At 55.1% G+C, this 18398-nt stretch overlaps 1 protein-coding gene across 2 annotated transcripts; it reads left to right on the top strand.

Annotated features, from left to right (window-relative positions):
• The first annotated feature begins 11842 nt into the window (after positions 1-11842).
• LOC118976395 (aquaporin-2) lies at positions 11843-17668 on the top strand. Of its 2 annotated transcripts, none has more exons than XM_037030862.1 (4): positions 11843-12398; positions 15364-15528; positions 15902-16024; positions 16091-16583. In XM_037030862.1, exons 1-4 carry the CDS (start codon positions 11904-11906, stop codon positions 16226-16228), a joined length of 921 nt encoding a protein of 306 aa, XP_036886757.1. In that variant the 5' UTR covers positions 11843-11903; the 3' UTR covers positions 16229-16583. The 2 variants fall into 2 exon arrangements, with proteins under 2 accessions (XP_036886757.1, XP_036886756.1); XM_037030861.1 differs by lacking the exon at positions 16091-16583 and adding an exon at positions 16632-17668 and having other exon boundaries at positions 11889-12398; positions 15902-15982.
• The last annotated feature ends 730 nt before the right edge of the window (positions 17669-18398 follow it).

Here is an 18398-nt window from a genome sequence, read left to right as displayed (position 1 = left end):
AGAACAGAGCTGGAGAAAGGCCAGGGCGAGGGGCTGGGAAGGTGCCTAGAGTGAGTTGTGTTTACAAGGTGTTTTGATGTGTGAAGGGTTCTCCAGGGGATGAAGCGGCACGTACGCAGAGGCTCAGAGATCCTGTGAGAACTGAAGAAGATCACGGGCCCTCTCGGAAGCACTCGCTCACACACACACATTTCTAAGGCACGGCAATGGTTAGGGACATCGAATTCTGGGACAGAGATGAACCTCAAGGACAAGGACCCCAGCCAGGGTTCAGCCTGCCTTTGGCTAATGGTTGTGAAGGCATCAGCCTCGTAAGGTGGTGAGGCTGGGGGGGTGTGGAGGTTTCAGCAGGAGCTGCTCCCAGAGACCCAGCTGAGCTGAGGGTGTGGCCGAGGCGGCCCTGGGACGAGGGGCCTGGTGAGAAGGTGATGGGGGCGACACCTGGGATGGTGGTTAGAGGTTCAGATGAAGGTAGGGGTGGCAGTGGTGGTCCTGGTGAAGGCAGCACAGTGTGGAAGTCAAGTGCATTGGTTTCAAAGTCCAGCAGACCTTGATTTGAGCTTCAGCACTGGTTGTTAGCACCTCAAAGTGAACGTGTCACCCCCTCCCCACCCTCACCCTGCCTAACTCAGACCATGTGGCCTCTGGGGAGCGGGGCAGCTGCATTGTGAAAAGCCTTCCTGGTAATTCGGATCCATTCTGAACACTTTGTCTCTCTCCTCCAGAACAATGGCCCAGAAAGGTCATTGAAAAAGGGACCAGACACTCTGCCTCTGAACTAATTAGACGCCCTCCCTCTGCCGGAGCAGCTCACCCCAGCCCGACTCAACCAACCAGTATTCTTTTTATTTATTTATTTATGTATTTATTTATCTTTAGAGGGGAAAGGAAGGAGAGAAGGAGAGAAACATCAATGTATGGTTGCCTCATGAGTCCCCCGCTGGAACTGGCCTGCAACCCAGGCATGTGCCCTGACTGGGAATCGAACCACAATCGTGTGGTTCGCAGGCCCACGCTCAATCCACTGAGCTACACCAGCCAGGGCCCAACCAGTATTCTTAATGACCTTCGACACCAGGCTGGGCCTTGGGCCAGGTTAGAGACCCCAAACCCAGCTCTTATGCCTTCCACACAGGGAAGGCAGGCCAGAGCAGAGACAGGACAATGCTGTGTCAGCTCTGTGACCAGAAAGTCCTGAGTACTCTAGGAACTCCCAGGAAGGGCAGCCTTGGGTCATCAGGAAAGGCTTCCCAGAAGAAGGTAGTCAGGGCCAGGAGCCAGCCAGCAGGGTGGCGAGGCCTTTCAGAGTATGGAAGCCTCCTGTGCACAGCCTGGAGGCAGGAGGGAACACAGACAGGCCGGGGAAGTGCAAGTAACCCCAAGTGTGGCCTGCGTGGCAACAAGGGTGGCTGGAGAGGCCAGGGGTCAGAGTCCCTCCTGTGGGTGGAAGTGGGGGTGTCTCAGTCTGTGGGGGTTGTGGGTACTCTGGGGACTAGATGGAGTGAGGGGTCCCTGGGGTCAGGGAGTCGGTCAGTTGGCTGCTCTGCGGTTCTCAGCAAAGATGCTGAAGTCGGGATGAAGGGCGTCCGTGGGCCTGGCTTCCTCAGAGACGCATCCCCAGTACGGCCGCCCCCGCCCGGCCCCCGAGAGGCCTGCAGAGGGGTTGTGTGGGAAACCGTGTGTGCAGCCTTCGCCATCTGAGCTGTGAATTCACGTGGCCGTCCAGCTTTTCCCCACTTGCCGTCCTCTGCTTCCACCTCCCTCGTTCTCGCCCCAGTTTTTTCAGTGCCCTCTGACAAGCCTTCAGCCTCATCCTTAAACCTCCTCTCCTCTTCCTCACCGCCCTGGAAACCCAGCTCTCCTGCTGGTGGTGAGAGTCCACGCCTGTTCTCTTCACTACGTTCTCCATCCCAAAGGCCTTTCCGCCTCCATTTTAGTCTCCCTCCCACAGCCACACCCTGGAGCTTGTCTTAGCTAAAACACCTGCTCTTCTCAGAGCTTAAATTAAACACTCTGCTCCACAGACTAGTCCCTCTATGCTTCTTGTCCCTCATTCCCACCTGGGTGCCCCCGACTCTCACTCACCTAGACCGCCAGCCCCCGTCTCCCCACACCCCAAGACCCTCTGGCTTTCACAGGCTTCTTTCCCTGTCTGCCTCCTCCTGCCCCACTGCTCCCTGTTGGGCTGATGGGGCTGGCTGCCTCCCTGGTTTCCACCCCTGGGCTGGTGCACCCGGGGACAGCTGCTGCACACCCCTGAAGATCCTGGCCTCTTTCTCAACAGGCTCTTTGCACCGCTCCCACTGGCCCCCTTCCTGTGCCCCATTGCGGCTCTTCCAAATCCCCCCCAGGGCCCTCAGCCCCCATCCCTCCCAGTCTCTCTGAGCAGCTGATCTTTCTCCTTATCCACAAAGAAAAAAGGAGCCATGAGATGGGCATTCCCTCACATTCCTGCTACCCACCTTCACATTGCCACCTCATCCATACCCCTCCTTTCTTCCTTCTGACACGTGGCCTTCCTTCTGAAGCCTGGTGGGGGCCAGCTCCTACCTCTTCCTTGGGCATGGAACGGCACCTGTTCTCCCTGCTCCAGCCCCTGTCTCCAACACATCCTTCGCCAGCTCCTCCCATGATCATCAACCCCCTCCTGCCCTCCATTCCACCTCACCTGCCACCCACTGCCTCTGGCTGCTGCAACTCCCCGGAACCTGCTCTTACCCATCCAGAAGCACCTCAACATGAGAACATCAGATCTCGTCTCACCATTTCTCACACAACTGCTCCTCCTCCAGTGCTCCCCATCTCGGTCAAGAGCAGCAGCGCCCAACTACACACAGTCATTCTGTACCCCCCTGCCTCCATTTCCACGTCCCACCACCCACCACACCCTGCAAGCCTTCACTTTAATATCTCCAGAATCCATCATTATGCTTGGTACATGCTAGGCATTTTCCTGCACATTCTTGACATGTTATTCTTCCAGGTACTTGTTTCACCAGCGTTCCTTAGAAAGCGCCTCCTGTACAGTGGCGACCGGACTCGTGTTCACAATCCCAGCGCATGTCATCGCCCCACTTGGCACATGACTTCCTTCATCCCTACACCGGTAATTGACCTGAACTTCACCCGTATTGTCCAACTTTGTCTCTCCACCTGAGCTGCCTGGGAGTGTGGCTGTCCCTCCTCATGGCCGTCTCTGGCTTCTGGTGGCTTCGTGCTGAGCCGTTAGCGGCCCTTATGAGGAGGAGTCGTGGCGGCTATGGAGGTTTGATGGCGGCTGTGACAGTGATGGGGAAACTATCTGAGACGGGGTGGTGGAGTAGTGAATCTATTAGAATTCCCTTAGGGACATTTACTAACTTGTTAATTCATCCACTCAATAAATATTTATTGAGGGTTTATGTCAGGCACTGAGGTAGACTTCAGGGATACATCAGGGATCAAAAAATAGGCAGGTTCCCCTTTCTCTCCAGGAGCCTGTAGTTTATCAGAGGAGACCTTCTTCATGTAAATGTAACTGTGACCCAGACAAGTGCCCTGCTGGAACGGCACATGGCACCTCAGCATGCCACGGAGAGGCCTGGTCCCTCTGAGAAAGCGACGGTGAAGCTGAGACCCAAAGACTAAAGACATGTTAGGTAAGAGAAAAGACAGCGTCCCAGTCAGAAGGGCCAGCATGTGCAAAGGCCCTGTGGGGAGCAGAGGAAATACATGGGGTAGGAAGTCTGGTGTGGGTAGGACTGCACTGTGTTATCGTGTAAAAAAGATAGCACAAAATTTACCATTTCAACCATCTCAAAGCATTTTCACTCAGTCACATTCAGTAAATTCGCAATGTTGCGCAATCTCTACCACCGTCTCATTCCAGAACATTCCATCACCCCAACAGGAAACCCTGAGCCCATTAAGCAGCCCCTCCCCATGCCTCTCTTTCCTCAGCCCCCGGCAGCCACATCTACTTTCCGTCTCTACGGAGTCGCCTACTCTTCGTACTTCCTACAAATGGGATCACACAGCTGGTGGCCTTTTGTGACTGGCTTCTTTCACTCAGCATGTTTTCGAGCTGCGTCCGTGTTACACGGCGTATGCAAGTCCTTCGCTCCCTTTTTATGGCTGAACCTCATCCCACTGTGTGTGCGCACCGCCTTTCGTTCACCGGGGTGTGGGCCCTTGGCTGGTCTCCACCTTTTGCTCGCTGTGAATGGCGCTGCTGTGAGCGTGTGTGTACAAGGTTTTGTGTGAACACTGGTTTCAGGCCTTTGGATGCACACCCAGTGGGGGGTCGCAGAGTCGTGGGGTAACTCTGTGTTTGACTTGGAGAAGAACAGCACGCACTTCTCACCGCTCTCGTTGGACGTAACTTTAATTCAAGGTGTGGTGATAAGAGGTGCAAGGGTGACATCTGTGAGTAAGCACTATTTTCTAGAATTTAGTTTCTTTCATCTCTTCCTTTTTTAAAAAAAAAGGATATTATTTATTTTTACATAGAGAGGAAGGGAGGGAGAGAGGAAGAAAAATAATCAATGTATGTTTGCCTTTCACACACCCTCCACCTGGGGCCCAGCCCACAACCCAGGCACATGCCCTGACGAGGAACTGAACCAACAGCCCTTTGGTTCATAGGCCTGAGCTCAATCCACTGAGCCACACCACCTGGGGCTCGCTCATCTCTTTCATTGAGGTTGTTTAGACTGGACGAGAACAGGCTGAGACGGGGCACCTATCTAACGAACTGCCCCACTCTGTCAGTCCCACCAGGCCAGAGCGTTTGTCAGTTTGTCCCCTGACGTACCCAAAGCCCAGAACAGTACTTGGCACACAGCTGGTGCTCAATAACTATTAGCTGCATGAATAAAAAAATACAATGAACTGTTTCGAGTGCCTTAAAATCCCAAGAAAACAAACATTCACCAAGTAGAGGCAGAGAGAATGGGCCACTAGTGCAGCCAGAGGGCGGGTGGTTAGAGAAGGCAAGGATTTCCTGAGCCGAGGGCCCTCAGCCCTTGAGGAAGCCTGGGCTCAGGTTTTTGACCACTTGCCATGTGCGGGTCCTTTTACGTTTGCTCACCCTGGAGCCTGGGGAGGCCGCGTGACTCTGGATTCCACAGCCAGGCAGCCTAAGAGGTGGCATCAAGACCTGCCCCAGCCCTCTGGGCATCCGGCCCCCCTCCCTTGGTGGGCACAGCAGGCCCTCCGCACCAAGGGGCGGGTGTGGAGTCAGCCCGAGGGATCCCCGGGCCCCTCAGAAGTGCTGTGGAGAGTATCTGTTTTCCCTTCCCCCAGCAGAAGCCGGAGGGAGGGACGGATGGCAGCAGAGCGTGCAAATTGGAGGCTGATATTGAATTGCAGCAAAATGAGCAGAGGATCAGGTGACCACCTGGACCCACCCTAGAGAATACCGAGGCCTGGGCCAGCTCTGGTGAGAAGCTGGCAGGCCCAGCCCCCGGGGCAGAATCATGGTCAGAGCGCAGGGGGCTGGGCCCACAGTCATGAAGACACCATTGGTCTTCCTGAGGCCTGCGCTTCCTGGGCCCTCTGCCCCTGGCCTGGGCGTCTCACATGCCACAAAACTCCTCCTGGGATCTGGGGGCAGAGCTGGCAGGATCGAGGGGATCAGAACCAAGTTGAGGCCCTGTCCCGGGACCTGCTTTCGGGGGTGAGAATAGGAACACATTCAAACACCTGTGATTCTGAGTAAATCAAGGAAACCTTCCTGGAGGAGGGTGAAGGGTGTGGGGCTGGGTTGAGATCCAGGAAGATCTGAGTTCAAATTATGACTTAGGTACTTCTTAGCTATCGGACCTTGAGCAAACAGTTCATTCCACAACCATTTTTCTGAGCATCTGCTCCATGCCAACCACATGTTAAATCTGGGGACTTCCAAGTTGAATTCAATACAGTTCCCATCCTCAGAGTTTAAGCAAATCATCCAAGACAGCACGACCTGTGTTGCCATGGAGGTAAAGCAGAGAGCTGTGGAGGCAGAGGAGGTGGTGACCAACTTCACGTCCTTTAGCCCCCCTTTCCGTAATCCATAAAGTGGGGCTGTTTTGTACCCTCTTCAACAGAGTCGAGATGACCAGTGGAGAAATGGAGAGAGCCTAGCTCGGTGCCTCACAAGACAGGCATGCAAGGAGGGGCATCAGCCGATGGGGGGGGGGGGGGCTGAGGACTGGGAGGGGTAGGCGGGAGGGGCAGGCGGGGGCTCCTGGGTGGGAGGAAGGTGAGTGTGGTGACAAGAGAGGGACCCTGTGCAGACTCCGGAAAGAGTCCTACAGGCCACCCAGCTGCTAGAGCCCAGGATGCTGGAGGCAGGCGGGGAGTCCAGGCAGCTCAGTGACAGCTGTTATGAGCAGGGAGTCAGACAGGTTTGGGTGACCTTTGCAAGCGAGGTGGGGAGGCACTGCCCACAGCCCTCCCAGCCTGTTACCACCCCTTCTTGGGTATGACCCCAGGTTGGCCTGACCTTGGCATTCGCAGCTCTTCTCTCTCCCTGTCGGGTGGAGACACCAGCTCTCCTGGGCCAGCTGGCAAATACTTTCCTCTCTGCCCTCCAGCTCTGCTTCCAGGGTAGGTGGAAGCCCAGGGGGCCATGGGGCCACCAAGCCACCCTCAGCTCCTCAGGGCCTCCAGCCGCGTCAGCCTCCCCTGGATGGGACGTGGGAGGAAGCCAGGGCCTGGGAAGAGCAGTACGGCCTCTTACAGTTGGTCTCCCTTTCTTCTAGATTCCCCAGTGGCTCTCAATTGCCCTCCTGAAAGGAGGCCTTATTAATCTGCAGCCTGGGTTTGTCCATGCAGCAGAATTATCGGGGACCCCACCAGCTTGTCAGCTTGTCAGACCCTATGCCTTGGGCCCAAACTCCCTCCCCAGCTCCCCTGGTGCTTGCGCAGCCTTTTTTGAACTCCTCCAAACAACAGGGAACTCACTATTGACAAAGCAGGGTATGAGAAAGGTGTCCCTGCCCCCACCCTGATTCTCATACCTAATCCTTTTCAAATGAAGACAAACTTGTTCTTGACCCCTCCTCACCCACCAGTGCACAAGTGCACACTCCCTCCCTCTCTCTGCCCTAGTTCTGAGAGCAACTTCTCTTCCAAATCAGGTCCCTGAGGAATGATGTCATGTAGCTGCAACCTGGAGGTCTCAGGGCTGGGTGCAGTAGGCTTGGGGGGACCAGGATGTTGGTTTTGTTCATGTATTCGCTTGGAAACACTTGCTGAGCACCTCCAATGTGCCAGACCTTATGCTAGGCATGGGGTGCGGGGTGTGCAATGGTGAGCAAACCCAGATGTGGTCCCTGCCCTCTGTTCACAGTCCAGAGGAGGAGCAAGACTCTGGAGAGATAATTACCAGCCTCTGAGTGATACAAAGGGCAAGGCCCGCCATTGTTGATGCTCCTGGGAGGGAGTGACATTGAGGCGACAGGAAACCCTCTCCAATGAGAGAGCAATTTTTAAGCCAGGATTGAAAGTGTCTTTTACAAACTGTGAGTAGCAACCCATTAACGAGTCGTGAAACCAATTTAGTAGTCGTGACTGGAATGATAGAACAGAGGAATTTAAAACATCACACTTAGGAAACCCTGATTTGAGAAATGTTAGTTTTAGTTCTATCTCTATGTATCTTTCTAACCAGATAATGTAATGGATTAGGATATTAAATGTATTTCTTCCTGCAGGTCTTGATCAAAAAAGTTTGAAAGTCACCAGCCTGGAGCTTGAGGCAGAATCAGTCTTGAGAAAATGGCGGTGACACATCCACCAGACGGAGGGAACAGCACCTATCTTGGCCCCAAGAGGAAGTGGGCGGGAGGAAGACACACCAAGCCCAAGGCCCGTCAGATCCTGTGGGCAGTGGGGAGCTGTGGGAGGTTAGGCGCGCTCCCCTCTTCTTCGTCCCAGAGCCCCACCACAACAGGACGAGGGGGACTGCCAGCAGCTGTCTCCGCCTGCCAGAGCCTGGACCTCCAACCTTCTCTGCCTCCACCTGGGCCTCAACTGTCCAGATGGCCTGTCCTTTGAGCTGGGGTTTAGAGGACAGAGCCAGCCAGCCGCTAGGGGGAGATTTCTGGGTCAGACAGACCTGTATTCATAGCTTGTCTCTGCTACTCGCTAGCTCTGTGGTCTTGGGAAACATTCATAACCTCTCTGTGCCTCAGTTTCCTCCCATATAGAATGGGGCTAAGACCACCCCTCCCCCAAAGTCCTTGTGAGGATTTTGTTTGAAGCCCAGATGTCCCCAGCCTTTCGTCCTCTGAGCTATACCCGCTTTGCTTGCACAGAGAATAGTGTCGCCAGATTTAGCAAATAAAAATACAGGACACCCAGTTAAACTTCAATTTCAAATAACAAATAACTTTTCGGTATAAGTATATCCCACATATTTTACTTATGCTAAAATTTCTATTATCTATCTGAAATTCAAATTTACCTGGGCATGCCATATTTTATCTGGCCACCCTACATAGAAATCCAATGGCTAAAAAAATAAAAAAATAAAAGGAATCCAATGGCTTGCCCTCTGTGCTGGGGCTGCATGGACCCCACACCCTGAGATACTTCTCAGGGTGTCAGAGGGGCCCAAGCCCCCGGCCCCACCCCCCCACCAGCTGCTGCCTGAGTCTGCTTTCTTCACTCATCCCACTTCACCCGACTGTGAATCTGCCCTGTCCCTTCTCCCTCATTCCCCAGTGTTCCCGCCTCCAGGCTGTGGTGTGTGACCCACTTTTAGCGACCTTGTAGGGAGGATGGAGGGCATCTGCAGCTCAGCTCAGAGCAGGAAACACACCTCGCCTCAGCTGCCAGACAGCAGGGTCCCAAGTTCCGCCTCTGCACTACCTCTGTGCTCCTTGCCAGCAGTCTCCTCCCTGGCCCGGCTCTCTTCCTGCCTCTGCTTTTCCAGGGCTCAGCCCCCTCCTTCCAGCCCCCAGCAAACATCACCCAAATCCTCATTTTTTGTGTTGTTATCCAGAGTCCTTTAGCATTATTTCTCGCTCCTTTCCCATCTTGATTATTTCAGGAGGTAACATAGGGACGCACTTTCACAATCCAGAGTCCTGTGGCAGCCAGACTCCTGGGGCTCTAATTCTGACTGGCCAAAAATTCTGGAGACGACGGTGGAGAACCTCGTAAGAAACAGTGCATAGCTACACTCCCGCTGGCCCTGAGGGCAACGCTGTGTAGGAAAACCCTGGGGAACCAGTCAAAGGGGAACTTGGGGCAGTTGGCCTCTGAGTGTGAAGAAATTTTAGAGCTGCAGTTGATCCTCGAACCACACGAGGATTAGGGGTGCCAGCCCCCTGTGCCGTGGAAAACCCATGTGTAGCTTTTCACCCCCCAAAGCTTAACTGCAAATGGCCGAATACTGGCCAGAAACCTTACTGATAGCATACAAACATAGTTTGTATGTTGTGTGTATTACATACTGTATTCTTACGATAAAATAAAGAAAACATTATTAAGAAAGTCATCAAAAAGAGAAAATACATTTACAGCAATCACTGGGAAAAATCCCCATATAAGTAGACCCCTGCAGTCCGAATCCCCATCCTTCAGGGTCAATCGTCCATTAGCCGATCTCTTTGGCTATAATTCCCCCTTTTATGCATGCATAAGAGAGATTTTGACTTAAAAAACTGATATCTAAATAAATCAAAAAATTTCTTAAAAATCCTTAAATTAAAAAAAATAAATACAAAATACATATTGGTAAAAAAAACATTTTCAGGTCATTTTCCTTTACTTGCTTTTTATTTTTATTTGTTATAAAGTGCCGTCCTATCCATTTTAGGAGCACAGTTCAATGGTGTTAAGTACATTCACATTGTCACGCAACCTTTACTTCATCCATCTCCAAAACAGAACTTTTGTCATGCTCTCAGGAGTAGCATCATGCAATGGATGGCACCGTGAACCTGATAAAGTCACCACTTAGTGGTCACTGGAGACAAAATGTGTTAGCACATCCTCCTGATACGCCAAGGTCATGGGTTCAATCCCCAGTCAGGCACATACAAGAAACAGCCAATGAATGCATAAATAAGTAGAACAACAGATGAATGTTGCTCTCTCCCTCTCAAATCAATAAATTTAAAAAATAAAGTAAAAAAGATAGCCCTCCCCTCGGGGAACTCCCATACCAGCCAGGAGCAGGGCTTGAACCCTGTGGTTTCGACAGGACCACCTTCTTTCTCCCTTGGCTCAGAGGCAAAGGGTAAGGACCTGGTCATGACTGGCACCCTCCCCTCCTCCCAGACTGGGGCCCAGGAGGCCGGGTGGAGGGAGGGGCATCTGCATTCAGGATGCAGTTGAGCATCTACCTGTGTGTCAGGCACTGTTCTAGGCACTGGAAATACACCACAGGACAAGCCCCACGAGAATTCTTAATTTTTCTGGGCTTCCATTTCGTCTGAGTCATTTTCTTCCTTACCCTCCTCCTTCTCTTTCCCCGCCTCATTACAGGATTCACTTGTCCCAGTATACACTTGGATGATGCATTCTCAATTGCAAAATACTTCCCATCCATTATCTTGCTCCATCCTCAAAACAGCTTTGTGGGGTGGGCATCATTACTCCCATTTTCCAAACAAGGAAACTGAGGCTCGGTCTGTGACTTGGCAGTGTGGGGCGTGGTAGAATGCTCTCCAGATCGGGTTCCAGCCCCGGCTCAGCCACTGACCTGCCGGACCACCTTAGAGGAGTCGCCCACCGCCCAGGCCTCCATGTCCCCTGTGAGACAACAGGAGGTGCTCTGCTCTACAGTCTGCCGTCTGCCCAGGTTTCCATTCCTGGGACTCTAACTTGCCTGGAGACTTGCAGCTCAGCGGTACAGCAGGGTCCAGAAGCTGGTGCTCCTGACTCCATTCTGAGCCTGACCCTGCCTTTGCTTCCCGGGAAAAAGGGGCGGGGCTGGAGGGATGAAGGAAGAGCAGGGTGTCCGTGGGGCTCCCAGACCCCCAGGGGTGCCGGAGTCTGTCACAGCTTCTGGAGCCCTAACGTGCGGGTGTGGGGAGATGTCGACTCCTTCTCAGAGTATAAATAAGACCGTTAATAATAGCAGATACTAATTGATGACTTACAGTGGGCCGGACACCGCTTTGAGCACCTGGTGCATGTTATTTTATTTAATCCAAACCCCAATCCGATAAGGTAGCTTTATTATCACTTTTCCGCAGAGATGAGCAGGCAGGGCTCACAACGACCACTGAGGGTGATGCTGGAATGGAAGCTCACCGGCCTCACCCCCAGGTTGGCCCCATCGAACAGGGCCAGGGTCTCCATGCCACGGGAACCGCCCTGCCTCGGGCCATGGCAGCTGCTGTTTGGCTGGGGTTCTAGGGAGGAGGTGAAGCCTAATGACTCACGGGTGATTGACTGCAGGAAAGCAGGCGCAGAAGAGACACGGAGTCTTTTGGCCTTGAAAGGTTTTGAGTCACAAGCCAACCAGTTGTTTTCCATTCCTGTCAAGAAGAAATTGGAGGTGGGACAACAGGGAAAACTTCTCTATCACTAGAAGAGGTAGCGTTGACATCCTCTCTCCTGGTCAGTTTTGGATGAAGCGTGGCCCCTGCCTTGGCCGACAGTTTGAGGCAGAGAGAGGGGCTTCGGCACAACCTCCTACAGAATCCCCATTCACAGAGCCTGTGGGGGCTGGGGGAGGCCCTGGGGCAACAGCCCCAGGGTAACCAGAGGAACAAACACGGAAAACCAGGGGACGTCAGTCCTTATCTGGAGCTCACTAATGGGGAACATTAGTCAGCTGTGAAGGCCAAGATGGGGTGATAGGCATGTGGTGGGCAGGGGTGGGGAGTGGGGGCAGGGGGAAGCCACAGGGGAGAGGAGGTACTCGTCTAAACTCCACCTCTGCCCCACGTGTCCAAATGCAGGATGGAAGGGCCCTGTAAATGCCCGTGGCCCAGACTCCCGAGAGTCCCAGAGAGAGAGGCAGAGAGAGAGAGAGAGAGGGAGGGAGACAGGGAGACGGCTGCAAGCCTCCTGCCCCTGAGACGACTGGGCCAGCCCACGAAAGGCTCCACAGCATGTGGGAGCTCCGGTCCATAGCCTTCTCCAGGGCCGTGTTTGCAGAGTTCCTGGCGACGCTCCTCTTTGTCTTCTTTGGCCTGGGCTCAGCCCTCAACTGGCCGGAGGCCCTGCCCTCTGTGCTACAGATTGCCCTGGCCTTCGGCTTGGCTATTGGCACCCTGGTGCAGGCTCTGGGTCACGTCAGCGGGGCCCACATCAACCCTGCTGTGACTGTGGCCTGCCTGGTGGGCTGCCACGTCTCCTTCCTCCGAGCTGCCTTCTATGTGGCTGCCCAGCTGCTGGGGGCAGTGGCAGGAGCTGCTCTGCTCCATGAGATCACACCAGTAGACATCCGAGGGGACCTGGCTATCAACGCAGTGAGTAGCCAGAGCTTCGTCTCTTCCACGGGGCAGATCCTGGAGGGAACAGATTTGGGTGAGGGTCTGCATGCAGGTGGGGTGTGGGGACTAGGAACGGGGCTGCTGTAGGGGAAGCAGGGTGGGAGAACAACAGTGCCAGGGCTGAAGCAGACACCTGAGTGTGCTGGTACCTCCTGCCGTGAGTCTTGTGGAGGATGACCAGCATCATGGTTTCTGTCGGACTCAATTCCTGCATTTTAGTGAGGACTGGGCTAGAAGTTGGCAGACAACAGGGTCGCCAAGTACACTGGCTTTTCGAGCTGGAGGGAAGCTCAGGGTGTGAGTCCTGAGGGTCTTCTAGAGGGAAGAACGACCCAACTTTTCTTCAGGATCCACTGTGTGCAGGCCTCCCAGTAGGGTTCCTCATGAGCCTTGCACTGACACCTTGCAGCAGCCCTGCGAGGCAGAGATGGGGATACTCTTCCCGAAGAATTCGGAAATGGAAGCTCAGAGAGGGGAAGTGCCAGAGTCAGGCTTCAAACCCAGGCTTGACCATAAAGCCCATGATTTCCAACCTGAGGCATCATCTAAGCTTCTTCTGCAAACAAGGAAACTGAAGCCCAGAGAAGGGAAGCACAGGCCAAAAGTTCTGCACTGCGTTTGTTGCAGAGAAAGCACCAGGACCCAGGGGAAAGCTGAAGGAAGGGGCACTGTCTCTCCAGACACCGGGAGGCTGCAGGCTAACTGGGCTAGCGCTGATCTCACAAACAGCGGCTCATGCAACACCTTGGGTGCTGTGGGAGCTGAGGGTGATGCTGTGCACCCCCCTCGCCGCTACACCCCCATCCTCCCCTCTCTTGGGTCTGTGCAAGGCCTGGGCGTGGGAGGCGTGGGTGGGGTGGGGCAGTCTGCATGGCCTCAGCAGAGCTCTCTCCAGCCCCCATCCCGAGCCCAGACAGCCGGTGCCTCTTCCACGCTGCAGTTTCCTGCCTTTCTCGGCCCTCTCTGTTCCTGGGTCATAAGATAAGCGCTCCGATGTCTCTGAAGAGTCCTGCAGTCTCTGTGCACCCCCCCGCCCTTCGCATGGGTAGCCCTTTCTCACATGAGGGGCAGAGGTGTCCCAACCGGGGAACTCCTCTCTTCTTCCAAATGGAAAATGTGATGAGGCTGGGGACTTGGGGTTGAGAAAAGGCTAGAGTGACCATGACAGGAGACAGGCTGAGGAGTGTGACCATTTCCATTGAGAACAAAATTAGTTCAGTTGGCAGCAAGGAGAGGCTGAGTTAGACTGAAAGAAGAACTTCCTGAGAGCACAGTCAAGAAAGTCTCAGAATGTGACCGGGGAATGTCCTCTATGAGCCGGGCCATGGGATTGCTCAGGGGACATGGAGACACTCAGTCCTGTTTCTCCATCACTTCACAGTTGACTGAAGCCCTCAGAACAGAAGGCTCTCTCAAGTTATTGCTCATCATTTACTATATTGAGTAACTGAGAACTCTGCCTGGCTGGAAAGAGGCATCAGAGGGGCTGAATTACCCTGAGGCTCGAGGGTGCCAGGTGACTTTAAGGTTGTCCCAGGTGTCCTCTGAGGTCCCTAGAAAGGCCAGCCTGGCGGCCAGAAAGTCACCATTGATGTGCACCTGCTCTGTGCTGGATATCACCTCGCCCTTGGTAAAACGCCATATGGTGAGCTCTGCGGCCCTCCACCGTGGGTGGTAAATTTAGGCTCAGCATTCAACTGATTCGAGCCACAGAGCCAGTAAGTGTCAGCACCGGGAAATGGACCCAGAACTGGCTGACACCAAACCCACATCCACGCTGTCTCCCTCTGAGCAGCCATTCACCAGCAGGAATGGGTTGGGGCTCTGCCTTCGTCATCTCCAGTCCTCACACAGTCCTCCAGAGTTTCATCGTCCCCATTTTACAGGCGAACAAACTGAGGCTGAAGTAAACACGGTCAGTCAGAGGCCTCCGAAGGAGCTGCCTCTAAAGCTCTTTTCATGGTCCCCCACTAGAGGCTCTGACTTTGGACCACAGGGGACTGAGGTTAGATCCCCGGGAGACCCAAGAGTGACAGCTCCAGGACTAGGACCCAGGGGTGCGGGTTCAGGGCCTAAAGAAGGAGCGTGGGAGGTGAGAGCTGTCACAGCTCCACCCAGCTCAGTGCGGAGCCCCAGAAGGCAAGGTGTAGGGCACAGGATGACAAAACCCAGGGAGAAATCCAGTGCTGGGTGTGGCCCAGTTATGAAATTACCTCTTTGCTTAGCCCCAACTTCTCTCATTACCCAAAGCAGGGTCTGCCGGGACCTCGGGCACCCCACGTGGGTATGGAGGCATCACAGTGTAGGGCTCCAGCACCCCAGCAACCCCACCTCCACCTCCCTGTGATGTGCAGGGAGCAAATCCACAGGGCAAAATTGAGGCCCGAAACACAGTGGGGAAGAAACAAAGGTTAGAGGAAAGAGTCATATACTACACTTGTGTGGGGAGGGGACACACTAGGAGGAACCCAGATGTAAGTCCCCAGACTCTATTCCTGGGACCTCTTTGACCACAAGAAGGAAGACAATAAGCTTCTTGTTATACCAGTAGCTTAAGGCCTACGGAGAGAGGAAGGCCTTCTTGTTACCTGGCCTAAAGCCTCCTGCTGTATTCAAAATGTCTTCCCTTCTTGCTCCTCAGAAAACAGAAACTCTGGACTCAGCACCTTTTTTGCTCACACTGTAGGTATACAACCCCAGGCCCAACCCTAATGAGTCATGGAGTCAGTTTTCCCACCTCTGGTTGGGGAACCGCAGGGAGTCTTGGGGTCCATCCCTCTGCCTGTGGGCCATGGGCCCAGGAGGAAACTGTCAGCAGTTTGGACCAGGGTGGCTGCTGAGCCCAGGTGTTCTGGCTCCCAGCTAGCCCCGAGCCTCTCTGGGGTCTTGGCTGCAGGTGGGCTTGTTCATTACTCCCCCATCCACCCCTCTCTGCCCCCAGCTTCACAACAACGCGACAGCTGGCCAGGCCGTGACTATGGAGCTCTTCCTGACCCTGCAGCTGGTGCTCTGCGTCTTTGCCTCCACAGATGAGCGCCGCGGAGACAACCTGGGAAGCCCTGCCCTGTCCATTGGCCTCTCTGTGGCCCTGGGCCACCTCCTGGGGGTAAGTCAGGGCCATGGTTCCAGCCTCGCTGGACACACACTTTCCCCCAGAGAAACAGACCCATGGACCGCCCTGGGGACAGATGCACAGAATACCCCCAAATGACAGGCACAAAGACCCCCAGAAAGGCAGATACAGACTCCCACAGGGCACAGACACACTCCAGTGGATCTGACAGTCACATACCCCAAAGGAGAAGATACCACCCACACCAGCCTCAAAGGAATCCGGGGCCTTGTAAATATCACATGAACTTCATTGTCATTGGCCCGGACTCCCTTTAGGTTGAGGTCAAGCACCGGTGAGGCGCGCAAGGCCTCCCTGTCCGCCATTCTCACCTCCCCCCTCCCCTCGACCCCGACCTCCTCTGTAGATCTACTACACCGGCTGCTCCATGAATCCTGCGCGCTCCCTGGCTCCCGCTGTCGTCACGGGCAAATTTGATGATCACTGGGTAAGGCCGAGACCTCCCCGCCTGTCCTCCCCTCCCCCCAAACCCAGCTCAGCTAGGGCTTCCTGTTCCGAAGTGGGGCGGGTCTCCGCACGCCCTCTGCACGCTTCTCCCTGGGTCCCGGATGCTGACTCAGTTTCCACATCTGTAAGCGAGGACAACGGCAGTTCTGGCCTCGCGGGCTTTTGGGAAGGATTAACTGAGGTTACTGGCGTAAAACAGACCTTTCAGTGCCTTAGAACTCGATAAACGGTAACAGTTATGCTAACATATTTTTTAACACTTATCTAGTGCTTAGTATGTGCAGGCCTTATTCTAAGGGCTTTGCAAGCACTAGCTCATTTAGTTCTCACAACCAGGCGGTCCGCATTACTGTGATGGAGGGAAACAGGTGGAGACGGGTGAGCGACTTAGACTCCAAGTTCACCCGGGCCGCCCGCTTGAAACTCGCACGCAACCCCCAGCTCGCAAGTCTTCCGCAGCTGCTCGTGTTGTCCCTCCGAACTCCGTGACAGGCACTTTACAAGAGTGTGAGGCTCGGTCCCCACAGGAAGTGGGGCGGCCCCGGGCCGGACGTTCGCGGGCAGCCGGCACCCCTCCCCCCGGGTCCCGACCCCGCGCCCCGCGCCAGCCGCCCTCCCGCTCCCCGCAGGTCTTCTGGATCGGACCCCTGGTGGGCGCCGTCTTGGGCTCCCTGCTCTACAACTACGTGCTGTTCCCGTCCTCCAAGAGCCTGTCGGAGCGCTTGGCTGTGCTGAAGGGCCAGGAGCCGGACACCGACTGGGAGGAGCGCGAGGTGCGGCGGCGGCAGTCGGTGGAGCTGCACTCGCCGCAGAGCCTCCCACGGGGCAGCAAGGCCTAAGCGCCCTGGCCCAGCCCCGAAACGGGCCGGCCTCGAGCGCAGGGGAGCTTGTGCCCGGGCTCCGGGGACACCCGTCCCCCCTGCCGGCCCGGCCCGAGGCAGCAGGGCCTGCCGGACCCTCCTCTCCCCGCGTGCGAAGTGGCCCCCAGTAAAGAGTAGCTGCTTCCAGGACGTACAGGCCTGGCCAGGGTTGCCGGGCGGGTGGTGAGCCTGGCAGACCCCTGTCCAGAGGCTGCAGGCCGGAGAGTAGTCGACCCTCTGGCTCTCGAAGGGGGCTGTGGACCTGGGGACAGAGCTGGGAGAGGAGGGCGGATGAGCGGCAGAGGAAGATTCTGGAGAGCCCCTCCCCAGGAGTGGGTGGAGGTCGGGGAGGAGTACACAGACCTGGCCTTGCGGGGCCTGGGAACGGGTTTTACAAGTGTACAAATGTGTGTTCATCCCCAAGTGCCTCTCTGTCCCCAGCTGCAGTGTTGTGCATACTTCTGAGTGTGAACAGGTGGGCCTGTGGTGGTGCAAGTGTGTGCTGGCTGGTGACCTCCCACTTTTCCCTTGATCCCGTCTTCCCCCACTGCAATAAATCCACTTCCTTTGCTGTGGATGAGTCCTTGCAGGGGACCATCCTCAGGAGTGTGTGCTCCGGAGAAAGGCAGGGTCTGGAGGTTGCTCTGAGCAGGCTGACACAAGGATCTGATTCCCCTACTCTGCCTCTCCTGGAAAATTCCCCCACGCTGTGGCAACGGGCAGCTCGACTTGTCAGGACCCAGAGCTGGAGGCAGAGAGCTATCAACTACAGACCGGCTCCCCCAGAAGTGGCCTTTGGAAGACAGGAAAAATTGGGTGACCAAGGGCCTCCTTTCTGCCCTGAGGGAGGACCTCTCCGAAGGAGGAAGCGAGTGTACGTGTGTGTTCATGTGCCTGTTCATGCCCAACATGTGTACAGGGGACCCCCATCTCCTGGGGGCTCCAGAGATTAGCCTCCCACTGTGACAGAGAAAACAAAAGCTCTTTATGGGCCCCTGGCTTTTGTCTTGGGAGAGGGGGAGATTTGCAACTAGACACTTCTTGAAAGGAGACACTCCGTTTCGCAAGTGAGCCCTCTCACCCAGCACACACCTATGGCTGGCTGGGCAAGGCACTTCGGCATGCATGCCACTGCAGCACCAGGCAACACCCCCATCCCCGTCACCCAGGCACTGAGGGCCCCTCTCCCCAGGCAGCAGCTCTTCCACCCCAGGAGCCTCTCCTCCCCTCCCTGCCTCCTCCTCAGCCCCACCTTGGGACAGTTACTGCGGGGGAGAGCAGCCTAGCACTCCCACGACCAGAGTAGGGAAATGACTTGTCCAGGCAGAGGCAGGTCTGTGCCTAGAGCCTGGGCTTCTGAATTTCCAGGCCAGTGCATTGGTTCTCAAATGAGATTAACTGGGATTAAGTGAGATGGTGCATGTAAAGATGCTATGTGAACTGTAATTCCTCATACCATTATCACTCCGTGTAGAAATCATTTCATTATTTTTGCTTCCTGGGGCTAGAATGAAGAAGGGATCTACCCTCCACCTC

Source organism: Sturnira hondurensis, unplaced genomic scaffold, assembly GCF_014824575.4.
Source record: "Sturnira hondurensis isolate 20B ecotype Veracruz unplaced genomic scaffold, ASM1482457v3 Scaffold0020903, whole genome shotgun sequence".
NCBI lineage: Eukaryota > Metazoa > Chordata > Mammalia > Chiroptera > Phyllostomidae > Sturnira > Sturnira hondurensis.
This window is presented reverse-complemented; position numbering and strand designations above follow the sequence as displayed.